The 18883-nt window shown below is 40.6% G+C and overlaps 1 protein-coding gene across 2 annotated transcripts in view; it reads left to right on the top strand.

Annotated features, from left to right (window-relative positions):
• The window catches only part of LOC117401207 (VWFA and cache domain-containing protein 1-like), a 54018-nt gene that overhangs the window by 21698 nt on the left and 13437 nt on the right, over positions 1-18883 (top strand). For both annotated transcript variants that reach the window (XM_059031505.1, XM_034001730.3), the window contains exons 4-11: positions 6114-6262; positions 11254-11360; positions 13328-13454; positions 14437-14581; positions 14892-15108; positions 15782-15931; positions 17244-17477; positions 17826-17975. In XM_059031505.1, coding sequence (XP_058887488.1) covers positions 6114-6262; positions 11254-11360; positions 13328-13454; positions 14437-14581; positions 14892-15108; positions 15782-15931; positions 17244-17477; positions 17826-17975 — 1279 coding nt within the window. The remainder of the gene's footprint in view (positions 1-6113; positions 6263-11253; positions 11361-13327; positions 13455-14436; positions 14582-14891; positions 15109-15781; positions 15932-17243; positions 17478-17825; positions 17976-18883) is intronic.

Here is an 18883-nt window from a genome sequence, read left to right on the forward strand (position 1 = left end):
GTCGAGTGGTGATACATAAGAGAATTCTAATTCTAATGTTTTATATCCATTCAATCAGCCAGTTTTTGTATCAAGGCCTTTTGGTATCCAATGTGATCCACGAGGTTGTGTTTTTCAGCATAGTTTGTGTCTGGCTCCTTTTCATCCTAAGAGAGGTTGATGGATGTTCTGTTGGTCTTATCGTAGAGTGGCTAACATAAATACCCACTTAGTACTTCACCAATGGATAAGAAGTGGGCTAGTCTGGCTGTCATTAAGATGAATCTGCGCTATTCAGTTATATAAACATGCTCTCCTGCATTGAAAGCTCTAATCAATCCAGAATGTCAATCAAGGTTTCCAAAATAAGGGAGAGGGAACTGGAGTTTATACATATTTTATATGTACCCTGTTATGTGTGTACTGAATTGAAATCCGGATTTAAACATCTTAACTTCTGTTACTTTACTGTATAAAAGATCCTGCACGCATCTTAATATTTCATTTTTTTTTCAGATCAGATATTTGGCAAAATGTGATTCAAACGACTGTAATGTAGTATAATTTTCATCCCATGCGGTTTTCCCCTGTCCCGACTCCCAATCAAAGTTTTGGGGAAAAGGGTTTTTTTTTTTGCACGGAGCATTGGTGTTTACTGTGATGCTCCCAAAGCTTGAAGTCGAATTAGGCGATGCAGAAGGCCTGAGCGCTTGTGTCAGTAGGTCTCAGCTGGAAGGCCCTCAAAGTGGTCAATTGCTTGTTGCTGACTAGTATTGCTGTAGTAACAAGAGCCCATATAAATGTTTACATTAGTGTGAAACAGGCTGGGCTCAATTCAAGAATGAAAAATAAATAGTGAAAGACTCCTGGTGGCTCACCTTGATAAATTACTATTCTTATCCAAACATGCAACAGCTGGCCAGGGATTAGCTGCTGAGGCCCTGCTGGTGTGGAGTCTTGAAATCATTGGATTTGAGCACTATGAAAAATACCCTTTTTACTCCTTTTTGTCCTGCCCCCTTATAATTTGTGTTGTAGAAATGCAAGGTGAGTTGCTGTGATGAGAAGGTATACAGATATGGCCAAACGTTTTGCATCACTTAGAATTTTAGGATTGAGACATTATTAAAAAATAAATAAATAAATAACATCTGAACATAATTTAGATTTCGAAATTCAATATGTTAACACAACAGTATTCAGCAGGTTTCATTCAACGTCCGTGCAGGTCTCAAATTAAAGGGGAATCCTGCAAATCAACATATATATATAGTGATAAGGCAGGGAGGGGGTTAAAATCCTCTGTTAGAACGTATTTGATTAATTGTTTTATTAGTTAATTATCACCTGCACCTGGCAACCATTGTAAATTTGAGCCAGGTGCAGGGTGTATAAAGAAAGGAAGCAGTCTGCTTGAGGCTGCACTTGAGGGGTTTTTACACTCAGCAAGCTGAGCGACTCGTAAGCCACATGACATTGGCACCCCCCTCCCCCCCCCCCTCTCTCTCTCTCTCGTTTGAGACTGGGCTGATCATTTTGAAATGGCTTTGAGGCTACTGGCACGAAGGTCAGTGAAATGTCACAGCTGTGTCATTAAACAGTAATCTGGGGATTTGTGTGCAGAGAAGGGGCTGCGCTCGGGTAATGCTGGGAACAGCAGCTGGGAGAGACCCTGCATTCCCCTGCCCGCAGCTTCACAGCCTTCCTGTCATCAGATCCAAGGTAGGAGGCTCGCTCTCATCTCCCATCCAGGACTCCAGAGGAAACAGAGTGCTGCAGCAAAATAGTGCAAGACAGTCAATACTGTGAGATGTCCTTTTCCAGTCCGTGGAGCAGTTTATTTTCTACGAGGGCTTCACAGAAGGACTCTTCTAAGTAGAATACATTTTTAGGAAGGAGTACTTTTTGAATTTAGCCTTTTTGTTGGTTGCTTTCTTGCTCCGTGTGTTTGGTACTCCGAATGAAGAAGTCTTTGCATACATGTTTAACTTTCTGTACAAACCCAATACCACAGCTCAGGGGTGGCCAATCCTGGTCCTGGACAGCCACAGGGTCCTCTGGTTTTTGTTCCAATTACTTAATTGAACCAGTTGTTTTCATAATTGGTCAACACTAACTTTTTTCCCAGGTCTTTTGCCCTTTGGTGATAGATACCCAGAAAACCGTCAGGATTGTGGCTCTCCAGGACCAGAGTTGGCCACCCCTGCCATGGCTTATACAGTTTAAACCTATCATTTTGTAATCATGTGCCACAACAGGTTAAACAAATGCAGTACCGATGCAATCTATTGTGAAGTTAACTGGTCTTTCTGAGGTGTGTGGTCTGTCAATGACCACTTAAACAGCATGTCATCACCTGGTATACATTATGAAATAAGATGGTTTTGGAAAGAGTTTGGTACCGATTCCAAATATGTGAAGGTGGAGCGACACTGGAAGCAAGCGACGAGCGATGCGAGCAAATTTTGTATCTACATCAAAAGCAAATATTTTAGCAGAAACTGTCATGGGACCCTGTCCTTATCCCTCCTGATGTTCCCACACAAGTCAGAGGTGGCCCATTCACAACACCACTCACGCAGCACGTAGACTACAGAACAAGCAAGTGAAACCAACACACACAGAAAGAGAGAGCGAAGTTGCCACACGCCCAGGAGAGGGAGAGGTCCCTCTGACAGGGGGAAGAGGTAACACACACACAATCACACTCGCAGCAATACAACACAATACACCCCCAGCACCCACAAAACCGTACACAAACAACTATTTACATAATTTCCCCTTCTCGTCCACCGTCTCCCACAGTCCCAACAGTCCATACTGCATTAAAGCTGCTGCAGGTGTGGGCTTATCCTGGAACTGGCCTTGGGGCAGAGGTTGGGGCAGGGATTAGGACTGACCCTGGGGGATGTGCCTGGAAACAGGGCTGAAGCTGATCCTGGATGTGGTTTCGTGAGTGGGTTGGGAACTTGTAACCAGAATGCAAGATAATCCTGACCAGCACAGCACAATAGCCAAGAGGAATGTTTAAGTAAATCTGTAGCACTCCCAACTGCACCCGTCAAATTCTGTCTCCCCTTGAAGACCAGTAATTGAACTCAACATCTAAAATTAAGTCATTGAGACTTGAGCTATGAATTGTGTGTTCGTGTGTTGTTTTTTTTTTACATTTGAACCCAATTTGCTTCTATGCTACTGGCATTTATTCTAATCAAGTGTGGTGTTGCTAATAACGTAAAATGATGTTTGTCAGTATTTTTTGAAGCCAATGACTACCTAATAAGGTCTAATATGAATTAAGTTTTTATGCCACTGAAAAGGGTAATAGTTTAATTCCCAGTAATTAAGTACAGCATAGTTGCAATGAAGATTTTCAAAGATGTTTTCGGTGTGATAAACGTTGAATGTTATGGATGAGACCATGGTGGAGTGGTTGGTTATTTTTTTTTTTTATTATTTTATTATTTTTTTTAGCTCGAGTCATTTGCTCTAGAAAAATGTCTTGCGTAAAATCCTTTCCATTCGCTCAGTTTATTTTACTTGAGTAAACCTGGCTTTTTCTGGTTGATATGTAAATTAGCTATACGTAAGGTACTCGTGCTGTTTTTGAAGATTGCTAGTGACATTGTGGTTTCCATGCGCAGAAAACTGGTACACGAGTGAATCTAAACTGCTGTAATAAAGCAAAATACCTCATGCCTGGTTAGTTAATGGTTTTTAAATGTCATTAGCGGGGTGGCATGTCGTTAGTATTGAATCTGTTTCAACTGATTTATCTTAAGTCTAATTCATTAAATTAACTGAGCAGTATAAAATCAAACTGACCAACACAGGTATTGCAGATCACCATGGCTGGAGACATTTATTTATTTTTTTATTTATATATATATATATATATATATATATATATATATATATATATAATTTCCCCTTTCATTCAGGCAGTACAGCATATAGGGGATCAGGTGATGCTGCGTATACTACCCAAGCTTAGAAACCCTACATGTCTGGACAGCTGACAGCTGCTGAGGAAGCATTCAACACCACGCTTGGGCAAATACGGGTAGTGGGCACTTGAAAGGGAGGTGGCAGATACTGATGAAATGGACTGAAGTGCAGCATTCGTTCGTTCTCAAAGTTGCCACTGCCTGCTGCTTCCTGCACAAACTCTTGTCAACAACAAAATGAGGTGTTCAGGAATCAGTGGCTGCCTGTGAGACAGACGGGGAAGGTTACCAGTGTTGCCATGTCTCACAAGAAAAAAAAAACTGCCTTTCAAAACAAACCCAAAACAAACACAACCCATGTTAGAGTATGGGTGTTTCTGCAAATTCGAACCTGTGACTCTCAAAAAACAAGCCCAATCCCGCTTATTATAAGCGGACATGGAAACTGTGAAGGTTACCTCAGCTGCCGGTTTCAATTGGACAGCAGCGATCTGAGGAGGCTCGTGCTGTCAGAGATCGAGCTGGCTCATGACATCCAGTTCACCAACTATATTTATTAACGTGGAGGGCGAACACATGTTGTCTTCGGACATAGCTGGGATCAAATAAAAGGACAGGAACTAATTCAGTTAGACATTTAAGCAGCTCACTTGCTCTTTGTGTTTAACTTCAGCTTAGTTTTTATAGCAAGGGTATTCTCAAACAGCTGCTTTAGTTCTATAACAAGGGCATAACGCAGTTCATGGTAAGTGGTTTTATACAGGACTGTAAACCCACAAGCGATATATAACTTGACAGGCCAGACGCAGCAAAAAACAACAATAAAAAAAAAAGCCATCCGCATTATCATTAAGGTGAACTACTCCACTGCTAACCATAAAACCGCCCAGCAGCCACTTACTTTCTGCCGTCTTGGAATCCACAGTAACAGCTGACTTAAGGGTAAACAAGCTTATTCAAATTCACACGTGAAATGCGGGTTTCCATGCGAAACTGGGCGTGGATTTTCCCGTGTTTTTCGTCATTCACACGAGTAAATGAGATTTACCCTATCCCTCTCTTTGGCCGTTTCTTTCGTCCACAAACCTGATTTACACGAGTAATTCTCCCAAACGTGCATGCGCATCGCTATTTCATGTATAAATTGCCCTGCATGGAAACCCCATGCATGTTGATGTCGTATTGGACTTTTTTTCATTTTTATTTGAATTTTTGTATGTGTGTGGGGCCAGCGAAGCAGATCTTTTTAAATACAAGTGTTCAAGTGCAACCACTCAGCGAGAGGGAGTTTGTAATCTGCCCAGAGATCTGAGATCTAATGCAAAGTGACTCTCCCCTCCATTGATATATACAGTTTGTGGGGGAGTTTTGTTTTATTTAATTTTCACCTGTAACTTATATTTCAGACACAATTTTTTATGAAACCTTAACATCAAAATCAAGCTTAAGTTGCTTTAACATTGTGTTCAGAGTTTGCATGCTTAAGAGTTAAACTAATGGAACATGAGTTATCCATTTTTGACAAGTCTGTTTAAAAAAATTCAGAATGCCCCAGAAAAACAGACAAGGCACAAGCATTTAATTCTTTAATTCACTCTTCTTTGATACAAAGGAGAACCACAAATGTTACAAGAAAACAAGAAACAAATCTTTTAACAGAATAAGATTCCTCCGTTTTGTAACATTAGCTTGGTGTTAAAAAAGCTTTGAAAATGTGTCTCAAAGGGTGTTCTGTACAGTAATTCAGAATCGCTGTAGTGCTGCATTATATTTATATGTCATCTTTTAGGAAATACAAATAAAATTGGTATAATTCTTTTTTTTATTCTAGTTGGAAAAAAAGATCCGCGAGATGGAACATGAGTTATCCATTTTTGACAAGTCTGTTTAAAAAAATTCAGAATGCCCCAGAAAAACAGACAAGGCACAAGCATTTAATTCTTTAATTCACTCTTCTTTGATACAAAGGAGAACCACAAATGTTACAAGAAAACAAGAAACAAATCTTTTAACAGAATAAGATTCCTCCGTTTTGTAACATTAGCTTGGTGTTAAAAAAGCTTTGAAAATGTGTCTCAAAGGGTGTTCTGTACAGTAATTCAGAATCGCTGTAGTGCTGCATTATATTTATATGTCATCTTTTAGGAAATACAAATAAAATTGGTATAATTCTTTTTTTTATTCTAGTTGGAAAAAAAGATCCGCGAGAAGTTTAACCGTTACCTGGACGTGGTGAACAGGAACAAGCAGGTGGTTGAAGCATCATACACGGCCCACCTCACATCCCCCCTGACTGCCACCCAGGACTGCTGTACCATCCCTCCCTCCATGCTGGAGTAAGTATACTGCACAAGGGAGGTGCTCCGCTGGGCAGGACTCGAGTGCAAAAGGAGGTTCACATTTACAATAGATTTCCTTGGTATCTTTTTTAGTTTTGTAATAGTTATTCATTTGCATGACAGCATTGGGTGTAACATTAGAACATTCGTTCTTTACTGTGTTTGTCCTCCTTGCTTACACATTATCAAGTAAGGGGGGGTTTGAATGGATTCAGTGATGAATGTGGGAATTCGATTAGAAAGTCTTGTATTTTGAAATTCAATTACGCTACATAGAAGGTTGATTTCAGAAGTGTACTCCTAAATGTGTGTTTTTTAAAAATCAATATTTTCGAAATACACAGTGATATTGCCACGCCTTAGTAAAACTCAAATAAAAAAATTTAGACAAACATTTCAACCAAGTCTTTTTTCTATAGGATGGCAGGGATTCAATTTGAATTACAGAGCTCCTATCTTTTTATGTGCTTTTAAAATACCAAATAATAATAAAATAATCTGTGGTTTTAGCAGCTTCAAACCATCAAAATCCTCTTCATTGCAGCTTATTATTATTATTATTATTATTATTATTATTATTTAGCAGACACCTTTATCCAAGGCGACTTACAGAGACTAGGGTGTGTGAACTATGCATCTGCTGCAGAGTCACTTACAATTACATCTCACCAGAAAGACGGAGCACAAGGAGGTTAAGTGACTTGCTCAGGGTCACACCATAAGTCAGTGGCTGAGGTGGGATTTGAACCGGGGACCTTCTGGTTACAAGCCCTTTTCTTTTAACCACTTGACCACACAGCCTCCTAATCTGGTACCTATTTAAATCCGCTGTAAAGAAAAATCGTGCCATTTGCATTTACTTATCCAAAATCTAATTTTTTGTGCTGTATTTTTTTTTTTTCTAATAGTTTCTAGGCACTTTGATGCGTGGCATGAACCGAACGTCGTTTCGTTAGCAGCTTGAACACTGCCACAGCCCCCACCCTGCCCCACACAGGGATATTATTAGGCTCCTATTCCATCCACACACTATCCTGTCTGAAATTCCAATAGCCTGGCTTTGTATACCTGGAGCTTGGTGGTCTTAAGAGAACAATCCATACCGGCAGTGCGGAATACAGAGAGTTTAGTGAAACCTGTTGCTCATTATTATTATTATTATTATTATTTATTTCTTAGCTGACGCCCTTATCCAGGGCGACTTACAATTGTTACAAGATATCACATTATTTTTACATACAATTACCCATTTATACAGTTGGGTTTTTACTGGAGCAATTTAGGTAAAGTACCTTGCTCAAGGGTACAGCAGCAGTGTCCCCACCGGGATTTGAACCCACGACCCTCCGGTCAAGAGTCCAGAGCCCTATCCACTACTCCACACTGCTGCCTCCTCTTAAACGGACATATAATATCATTAAAATATATTGTATGAAAGGTGCACTCTGTTTGTGGTTTGTTACTCCTGCCTAATTGTATTCTGTGTGCATTATTTGTAACATTTGCTTGTCAAATCCTGCACCAGTTCCAGTCCAGGCATTTCTTTCAACCTGGCTCTATATTTGTTTTCAGTTCTCAGCTTTCTAATGCACACAGCCTCTGGCATTTAACATGGTGTGTGGTAACTATTCTATGTGCATCAGTCAACGAGACAATAGAAAAAATTCCCGTATGTACATCTGTGGCCTGGAATGTTGCCAGGTTTGGCCAGTCCAGCATTTGGGGTGTTGATTTACAAGAGACAGTGAAGTAGCAGCACTGGTCCTATTCCATCAATGTGCTTTATGTGTGCTATTTATTTATTTATTTATTTATTTATTTATTCATTCATTCATTCATTCATTCATTCATTCATTATAAGCATCAGTGTATTAACTCTGTGATAGTGAAGCAATCTGTGATGCATCTTTTCCTTAGCTGCACTGCAGTGATCAAACCCTCGTGTCTCTTGTGTTGCATGTAAAGCAGTTCTCAGCCTCATGTCTTTCAAAGCCGGTCGGCACACCTGCGTGCTTTGTTTAGACCCTTACTGGAGGGTGCGAAGTATTTCACGCTCTTCCTGATGGTTTATATCCTCCTGCTGGTGAGTGTATAGGGTTCACCTCCCTGTATAGCATTCAGCTTTGAAATGGCAACCTTCAACCACATGAGCCCAACGCTTTTGTCATGGTGGTGGAGGTGGGGTTATTAGTATAATCTCGAACATACTATGTACAGTATTGAGCAATAATGTAGCACAGGGTCAGCATTTCCCCACAACATTGCCAGAGTACAGATGTACCTTGTGACACAATTTAATGACACACAGTGAAAGTCAAATATGTAACTAGGCTAGAAACATCTTGTTGCTTTTATATAAAATACGTGCCTGCTTAGTTATCGGTTGATAGTCATGACTGACCCTTTTCTATTAAAAATGGTCTCACAAGTAATTAAATACTACTGTTTTTTAAAGTAGTTTTTCCATGTCAAGGCTCAGAGTGTCCCCATTTGGAAATGCATGTGTAAGAATCACAGAACACACTTTGAAGAGGCACTGTCAGTTTCTTGCCTCACATTTAATCCTCTTAAACGGACATATAAACTGCTTCCACAGTCTGTTTTATTTGCTTTGTGATAACGATGTTTGAACTGCTTAACACGAAAGATTTCAGGAACTGGAAAAGGTCCTTTTTAATATAGGACAGATACATGAATAATCCATGTTCCTGTTTCACACTTTGTAAATTTAATTGGTTTGTACAAATGACAACACACGTTGTAACTGACAAAACTACCAATAATATGGTAGGTTGAAGGTAATGATACAGTGCAGTGTATATGTGTGTAACAATTTGAATTCCGCAGTGCACATTTATGTTTGTATGTCTGTATGCAAACAAGCAATCCAAATTGAAAATGCTTGAAAAGTTCATTCTGCTTGTCCTGAAATTAGAGCTTTGATTGACGCAGAATTCCAAGTGAAAAGAACTTTTTTTTTTTTTTTTTTTAAAAAGGCAGAGAAATCCACACCAATGAGTTTTAACCGTTTCAGTCCTGAATTCTTTTTGTCAAGCTGAAGAATAAACTCCTGTATTGCGTATACATGAACAGGACCGCAGCAGTGTGGAGTAGTGGTTAGGGCTCTGGACTCTTGACCGGAGGGTTGTGGGTTCAATCCCCGGTGGGTGACACTGCTGCTGTACCCTTGAGCAAGGTACTTTACCTAGATTGCTCCAGTAAAAACCCAACTGTATGTATGGGTAATTGTATGTAAAAAATAATGTGATATCTTGTAACAATTGTAAGTCGCCCTGGATAAGGGCGTCGGCTAAGAAATACATAATAATAAATAATAATTAAAAAAAAAAAAAAAAAAAAAAAAAAAAAATTTATACACTAGCTCGGCCTGTCGCCGAGGAGTCCTGTGAGGTTCCAGTGTAATTTCCAATGACATCATATGTTAAGGCACCATGATGAGGTTGAGGTCCCACCAGGACTGAACAGGTTAAATTGCATTCATTGAGGAAATACTTGTATTTGTGGTATATACTAGGCTTCTAAATGATTAATCATGCTGGGTTTTTCTTTGGCTTTAATAGAATGTCTTGGTCGAACAGGCGATCCTTTTTTGATGGGCTTCAGCAGTTGTAGTGGTATTTATGTGGAATATTGTTTGCTTTCAGTAGTATGAAACCTGAGTTGTATGTCTTCTATAAAAGCCACAGGCTCATTTGTTATATATATATATATATATATATAATATTTTAGAAATGAAAACAAAAACTGCCCAGAGACAATTTTGTTAAAGATATTGAACACAATCCCCACAATTTTTATAAGCACAGAATGTCTTTCAAGAGCTTCATTCATATCGAGAACCCAAACCGAATGAAACCCAAACAGAGATGGCTAGAAGGGTTTATTATTATTTTTTTGCTTTGTTTTGTTTTTGATGTAAAATTCAAACGGCAGGCACATTTCATGATACTTTTTTTAAAATTGTTGTATTTTATGTTTCACGTTTGCTTGTCCCCCACATGTTCACCATGTTGAAGGAGAATAATAATGACTGGGGCCTGCTGGGAATTAAATGTCTGAAGTTCAAAGCATTTTGTACATCAGAGCAGCTGTCAATCAAGCGAGCATCTCGCTAGCGAGCTCGGGGAGGGGATTTCAGTGGGGAAGAGATCAAAGCAGGCGATGTGCTTCTCACTGCTCCCCGAGACGCAGCTCCACACAGCCCTTCATTAAAGGGAACTGAGCCTGGAAACTATAACGAGATGTGACTTCTTTGGGAGGGGGGAGGGTTCTGGCAGCCGTTTTTGATCTGCAGCAGCCAGAACTGCCTTGCACTAATGCGATCCAATATTCAGTCTCATGTGGTCAAGGTCGAAAACCTTGTGGAATTCAGAGAGACCTGTGCAGGTCTTGGGGTGGGGCTAGAGGGGGGTGGATGTGCTGCTAAGTGGATTTAAAAAAGACAGAAGTCTACAAATGTTTTTAGGTGAAATGTTTATTCCAGGCCTCCCTTGTTTGAGTCATTTGGGTTGTTACTTCTGTATGAGCAAAACGTTCAGCTCAAGCTTGGTTTGATTAGAAAATGCTCTTTTTTATTTTTAAAAGTAAATAGTAGATAATAATAAAACAATGCTACACTAGATATTGCTTGGCTGGGGAGCTGCCAGCAAAATGTTGCATTGCTGAAATGCATATGTATTTTTATGTCAAAGATATGCACTATACAATACAAATCTCCCATTGTTATCTGTGGAGTAGCTACAGTTGTCCATGAACCTTCACAGTGTTTCTATTTATTCAACACTTGATGTATAACAATGGTTATCATAGGTTATTGCTCATTCACGTGTGAGAATTCCCTGCTGTATGGTGTGGGACTCGCTCCGATGTGTCTGTGTCTCTTTTGGTACATTTAATCCTCTGGTACAATGGAGATACATGAAAATATGATGTGATAATAACTTGTACTACACTTTTACTTTTTTCAGCTTTGATGGCAACTTCAACACAAACGTTTCCAAAACCATCAGCTGCGACAGGCTGTCTACCACCGTAAACAGCCGTGCCTTCAACCCAGGACGCGACCTCAACTCAGGTCGGTACCTTTCTCTCTCTGGAGCTGCAGTGCCCCCATGGGCAGAGCGTATTAGCACTTGTGAACAGAACACCATGGCAACACGCTGTTCAGCACGGAATATTCCTTTAAACTCAGGAAAGCTTTGCATATTAAACAAGGACAGGGGAAGATTTTATTTATTTATTTATTTATTTATTTATTTATTTATTTATTTATTGTTACAAGATATCACATTATTTTTACATACAATTACATTTTTTTTTTTTTTTTACACATTATTATTTTATTTTTTTACATACAATTACCCATTTATACAGTTGGGTTTTTACTGGAGCAATCTAGGTAAAGTACCTTGCTCAAGGGTACAGCAGCAGTGCCCCCCACCTGGGATTGAACCCACGACCCTCCAACAGGTCAACAGTCCAGAGCCCTTACCACTACTCCACACTGCTGCCCTGAGACATACATACATACACAGGATTAAAACGCTGCAGCATTTTCCCCCCCTTGGTGTTTGATAAGCTTATAAACAGAACCTTATTTCAGGAAAACAAGCACCATAAAAGTAGTACAAGGATGGAAATAAGAGTCCTATTGCACAGCAGTTTCACCCATTCCTAGTTTTAATATGTGCGTTATTAGCCCCAGTGTACAGGTAACAAGCTCAGGTGTGTTTTATTAAACTCATAGTAGAACCAGGAATAGATCAAATTGCTATGCAGTCAGTCTTATTTCCATCCCTGAGATACTATAGCTGAGATTTTAATTGTGACCCAATTTAGAACAGGAAGTTCCATGCTGCCCCATCATTTGTATTCCCCATTCCCCACAGTCTGCCTTGCTGTGCTCCAGTCACTCTCTCTGGTGTGTAAATAATGTATTATTTAGACCCCAGTGATGAAGTGAGGCATGAGCAGTGATACACACGGTGCAGCTGCGGAAAAACAAAACCGACACAAGGACTGATGACAGCATGGCCGTCAGTCTGCTTGCTCTTTGCTCTACAGTGCTGTGTTTTTCCTTTGAGAGTCTGACGGAGTACTCTGCGTGGAGTGGAGGGATCCGAAGGATGACTGTAGAACCAGAAAGATTTTAGAGAGCTCCTCGCAGTTTGTAAACTAAATTGCAACCGAAGAATGTTTGTGTGTGTGTGTCAGGTGTAAGTGAACTGTACACACATACTATGCACTTTTATAAATATGTAGGCATGTTTTCTGTTACATTATTTTCATTAATACAGTACTGCATTATATTTTGCTGTACAATCACTTTCTTTAAGAAGGGCAAAATTTTGATCTTATCGTATTTTTGACCTTTTTTTGGCTGACATTTCTTCTGTTGGCTAGAATGCCGGTAACTGGAATTTTTAGAAACCGTGATATTATCTCCATGATGAGAGTCTCCGTTTCCTCCACAGATAATGCTTTAGTTTTTGTTGGCAACGTTAACAGTGTTGTTCAGAAATCTCTTGCTGGGCCCATACTAACAGTTGCTACAGTTTTGTAATTATCCATGAAACTCTCACTGAAAAATATGTAGAGGATAATGTGTTGTGTTATGGGTTTGTCATAAACCGATTTTGTTTAGTTTTTAAAGAGCAGTCAGCATTGTGGATAAAGAGAACGTTTTTCCAGGATTATGAATCCTCTTCAACTGGCTCTCCTTTCTTGCTCTCTTCATTTTCCTATATTAATAAAGGATCATTGTATATCTACCCAATGTCTGGGTTGGGAATACAGTCCTTTTGAAGATGTTTTGAGCCTTTTAAAAAAACAACAATTTTGTTTTAGTAAGGACACGCTTGCTGTTGCTGAATGATAGCATAGTATCAGTTTGCAGAACTGAAATCAGTTACAGAATTCCTTCGATGGAACGTTTGTCTCACTTTAAAATAAAATCATGTTTCAGGGGACTAGTACACTTTGTTTGTTGCTCAAGCTTGTCTTTTCACACGCCCTGTTCATTCTCTCCATTCTACTCCACAGTGCTGGCTGACAACCTGAAGTCCAACCCTGGGATAAAGTGGCAATACTTCAGCTCCGAAGAGGGCATCTTCACCGTCTTTCCAGCTCACAAGTTCCGCTGCAAGGGCACCTATGAGCACCGCAGCCGGTAAGAGTGAATGGACCTGTTGCACCCCTCAGACTCCTGCATGGCAATGATTGAACCCTGCGCCAGACCTCTTGTAATTGTGAAAGTCGTAACTCATTGCAATTACATTGTAACTGTAGCTGAACCTTTGCTCACCTCCGTACCGGTAGTTGTAATTTGAATTATACATGTTAATGTGTGTAGTTGTTCATGTCACTTTTTAGTATAATTGTAATTAGAATTGTTATTACTCCAGCATTATGTAATTGAACAAAATAGCAGTGTAACTAATTTCAGCAAACAATGCTGCTGTAATTGTAATTAATTAGAAATGACCCCACGTCTGCCGCCCATACTACCAAGGAAGAGACCGAATACTCCCCTGTGTGTTAAACAATTCTAAAGCCACAAACAATATGGGTTTGATTTTACCAAGCCATTCTCCTCTGAACGGCATGTGCTGCATATTAAAACAGTGACTGTGGCATTTGAGGGAGCTCCTTTACATATACCACGATAATTTCTGAAGAGTCATTTTCCGGTTATGTAAACAAAACGAAGCTAAACTAAACAGCCCCTGCCCTTGCTTGTCCAGGAGCCACCGTGATTATAGACTCCTGACAGGAATGCAGGCAGAGGGAGGAAGAGCACTGATCAGGGAGGATGCCCCTCATGTCTGGTTGGAGTGGCCTCCTCATTTTCCACAGAAAGCGGAAACCGTGTTTACCGCTGAGCTTACATTGTTAGCTCTGTTCCAGTCGTGCTGTATTTTTATCAGATAATTTAAAGTTCAAAGTAAAGCAGCTGGTCCTGACATGAGAATCGGGCCTAATTGTTTTGAAGGTGAAGGAGGTGAGGAACACACAATTAGAAGCAGTCAGCCATATGGTGTTGACATGCAAAGGAAATATTCCACCGAACTGAATGGAAATTTAAAAAGGTAAATTACATTTAGTGGTCTGTGTCCTAAGGCAATCTGTCTGTATTTGGTTTTGTATTCTAGGCCTGTGTATGTATCAGCAGTGCGGCCACAGCCAAAGCACATAGTCGTCATCGTGGACCATGGAGCCTCGGCCACGGAAACCCAGATTCAGATTGCTAAAGATGCGGCACAAGTCATCCTGAATTCCATCGATGAGCATGATAAAGTGAGTATTCTAACTATAAATAGAAATATGGAAGAGAGGGCGGTCCTGTGGCAGAAACTGCCAGTTATAGAAGAACTATTCAAGGTAGCAATACCGAACATTTGTAACAGATACAGCATAAACTTCAATATTACATTTAATATGGCCCAAACCCTGTTTTCTAGATGGTAATTACACAATGTAATACCAAACACTACCAGTTTAACTTTAGAGCATGGCATAAGATCTTCGTGTCAGTAGTTTTCTGCCCCTCTCATTTGCGCATGGTCCCGTTGTACTCACCTTGGCTGCTGTCTCCTCTCTTGCTCAGATCTCCATGTTGGCAGTGGCAGATGCAGTGCGGACGTGTTCTCTGGATCAGTGCTACAAGGCTTTCCTGTCTCCAGCCACCAGTGAAACCAAGAGGAAGATGTCCTCCTTTATCAGCAACATCAAGTCCTCGGACAGCCCCACCCAGCATGCCCTGGGCTTCCAGAAAGCTTTCCAGCTCCTCCAGGGCACCCATAATGTGACCAGGCAGAAGTCAAGTACGCTGTCCTTCTGTTCAATGTGCCTGTCCTTTCTCGTGCTACTAGAGTGACTGGGGGCTCGTACTGCACACCTTTCAGCAAGCATCCATACTTCACAAATCGATAAAAGCCGAGCACTCTCTTACTGAGCAAAAGCTGCTCTTTGTAGCTGTCTCTGCACCGCTCCTTCCCTGGAAACGTATAAGTAATATGAGAACACATTGTTCATTTCTCATCCCTAAGATTAGGGTCATTTTGAGAACTGAGCTTCTGAACCCATCAGACACACAGATAAATCAAATGATGTATTAGAAGTCTATAGTGTATGTTAGCAGAGTTTCATGAACATGATTTGCTGCTGAAAGTACTGTACTACTGCAGAGCTCTGGGTTTAGGGCTGTGTAGCAGAGCAGGCACATGCCGGCTCACATATACATCCAACATCCCCTCCTAGTCTGCTTCGCATCACTGACTTTCCAAAGGCTAGTGTTTTTACAGCACTCCAAACCAATTGGTGCACATTACATTTTGGTGCCAAAGGAAATCATTGGGATGTTGTCTTGTCACAACACTTAGTTATTGGCATGCTTGGAGGGAGGCTGATGTGCAGTGTTTTTCTCTCTCGCTCTCTCTCTCTCTCGCTCTCTCTCTCACTCTCTCTCTCGCTCTCTCTCTCTCTCCCTCTCTGCAGACACTGACATGGTGATAATCTACCTGTCATCGGGAATCACATCGAGGGACTCCTCCGAGGACGATAAGAAAGCCACGCTCCGAGTTATCAACACGGAGAACGGCTGCCTGAACAACACTGTCATGATCCTCACTTACGCGCTCATGAACGGTACCAAGGGTTCATCACTTGAATACGAGGCATTGAGAGCTAATGTAGCAATTTTAAGGGTTTATCACTTGAATGTGAGACATTCAGAGCTAATACAGTCATTTTCTTTAAGGGTTTATCACTTGAATGTGAGACATTCAGAGCTAATACAGCTGTTTCTTTAAGGGTTTATCACTTGAATGTGAGGCATTGAGAGCTAATGCAGTCGTTTTTTTTTTTTTTAAGGGTTTATCACTTGAATGTGAGGCATTGAGAGCTAATGCAGTCGTTTTTTTTTTTTTTTAAGGGTTTATCACTTGAATGTGAGGCATTGAGAGCTAATGCAGCCATTTCTTTAGCACGTACGTGTTTCAATAACAAGAGGTTTTAAAAATGGATTCCTCTATACGCTTCATTAGTGTCGTGTCCGTTTTACATGGCCCACCCCCTTCCCTTCATCTCCATGCTCTGTGGTGGGCTGGATTGTGTCCCTTCACCTGTCCCCCACTAAACAATGGTGCGAGATGAGTTAAGCAAAACTTCAAAGTAGACAGGCATCTGTTAGCACAAACACAATTTCAGCATGACATTAAAATCGGATCTCCAAAGCACTGAAAGGAGGCTTGAGTGTACCGTACACCTATACAAAAATAGATGAAAGCGAGCGGCCCCTTTCAATAACGGACATGGGAGCACTTTTGTAAAACAAGTGTTGTTTATCAAAGGGAATCTGCTGATGCTTTTAAATGGACTGGCAATCACTTTCATGCTGTTTGTATTATTCGGTCCACAGATTGCGTTCAGTTACTAGAAAGCCATACAACACTCAATCTGTCTTTATTAAAGAGTTGATAAAAACGTGCATATCACAAATGAAATGGTAACAGCGACCAAAGGACGACAGTATGATGCTCCTTATTTTCCTTATTCTTTGTATTTTTACTCTTTTTTTTAATACAATTGGCAGTGTTATCCCTGGTCCCCTACTAGGTTTTTATTAAAGAACTATATGCTCTTTTTAAGATTAAGATGTTTTTCAAATAATGATTAAGTACTTTTAACCCCTTAAGGTACACAAGGAATGCAGCTTGTTGTTCAAACGCTTTCTTCTTAAAATACATTTGAGAGTGACTCAAGTATCACGAAGAGGAAACTGACCATTTGGATGACCAGATCCAACCCTTTAAACACTATTTTGTGCACCACACTGGAAAAATTAAAGTTAGCATCATTTTATGTGTGGGGACACATATGTCCCTTATACCTTAAAGGGTAGAGGTAGTAATATTTTTGTGTTGGAATTCTATACCCTGACATGTTCCTCTCTGTGCAGAGGGTGTCACTGGACTGAAGGAGCTGGCATTCCTGCGGGATCTGGCTGAGCAGAACTCTGCCAAGTACGGAGTGCGGGACCGCGCGTCTCTCCCAGTCGTCAAGGGCAGCATGATGGTCTTGAACCAGCTCAGTAACCTGGAGACCACTGTGGGGCGCTTCTACATCAACCTGCCCAACAGGATGATCGACGTGGCCGTCTTCAGCCTGCCCTACAATGATGAAATGGGAGAAGGTACTGTATGAGTGACTGGCCCTTGAGCATCTTTACCACTGTACAAAAGAAACAGTAGATGTCCTTAAGCTTACCCACCAGCAGGGGTCATCGGTGTCATCACACATTGGTGGTCCACTGCTAAGTATCTGTTTTGCGCTCAAAGTACACATACATAATATAAGTGGTATTAAAGCTAGTGAAAGTTAGAATTTTTACAGCAGTAACTGCTCAGTAGATTTTGATTATTCATTACAATATGTTTGTGTCCGGTGGATTACGGCCCACCACTGAACATACAGTGATTTGAAATGTTCTGGGTACCGATCATGCGATACGTGCGATTACAGAAACCATTTCTTCCTACAGGTCTCATAATGACTGTTGTCAGACCGTGTTACTTTGGCAACCTGTTGCTGGGGATTGTGGGAGTCGATGTAAACTTGGCCTACATCCTAGAAGATGTAACCTACTACCAGGACTCTCTGGCATCCTACACCTTTCTCATAGACAATAAAGGTTGGTATTTGAATGGAGCAAACCCACTGGCATTGTGTGCTGGAAGTGTAGGTTCCATTGCTCTAGTGCAGGGTGCTAATAGACAGGGACACATTCAGGTGGGAGTGTCTGTCTTGGGAGTCCATGTCTTGGCGTGTCTAGACTGACATCTATTTCTAATGCTCTTTTGTGCTGTGTAGAATGCCTGTTTCAGAGGAAACACTTCAAACTCTTTATCACTCACCTGCCCACAGTTTCACTGCAGCTCAGTGGCACGGCATGTTTTGGCTAGGATAAAGAGTGGTGATAAATGAGTGGAGTTTTCAATTATTTTAGTCTTGCTGTGAACAAAAGAAAACTCGTTGTGCCTTTTTATATCCAGTGCCTTTACAATCTGCCCAAGCTGCTTCATTTAACTACAGACTAATTACAGACAGGTAGGCGGTCTCCAATACAGTATTTTACATGTCTTTCAAACAGGGCTAAATTACTGACTTAGAGGTGAACCCCTTGACACCTGGTGTGTAAATCATTTGGGAGCCAAAGTAAAAATAACGCTACTGAATACTCTGCAGTTCCAGGTTATTATGCAGTCACCTACTTTTGAAACATCTTGCATTTGAAGCCATCATTGGAAGTTTAGAAGCCTTGCTTGTTTAAAACTGAGAAAATAGGACAAAGTAAACTAAGACCACCAGCTACCATGAACACTGCTGTGAGGAGTCTGATATCCTGATGCACACAAAGCTGCAGTTCAATGCATACTACTGAAGCCATTTGCATGCAAGACTTTGGTCATGTAAGATGGCAAGTCCCAGATGTAAAGAAATGACCTTTACAGGTGTCAGAACGCAATCCAGTTTCATAATCTATATTGCAACGCTTTTGTTAATCTGTGTATTGTTTTTAATTGTGATCCGTCCTTTGAC

The sequence above is a fragment of the Acipenser ruthenus genome, chromosome 10 (genome assembly GCF_902713425.1).
Source record: "Acipenser ruthenus chromosome 10, fAciRut3.2 maternal haplotype, whole genome shotgun sequence".
NCBI lineage: Eukaryota > Metazoa > Chordata > Actinopteri > Acipenseriformes > Acipenseridae > Acipenser > Acipenser ruthenus.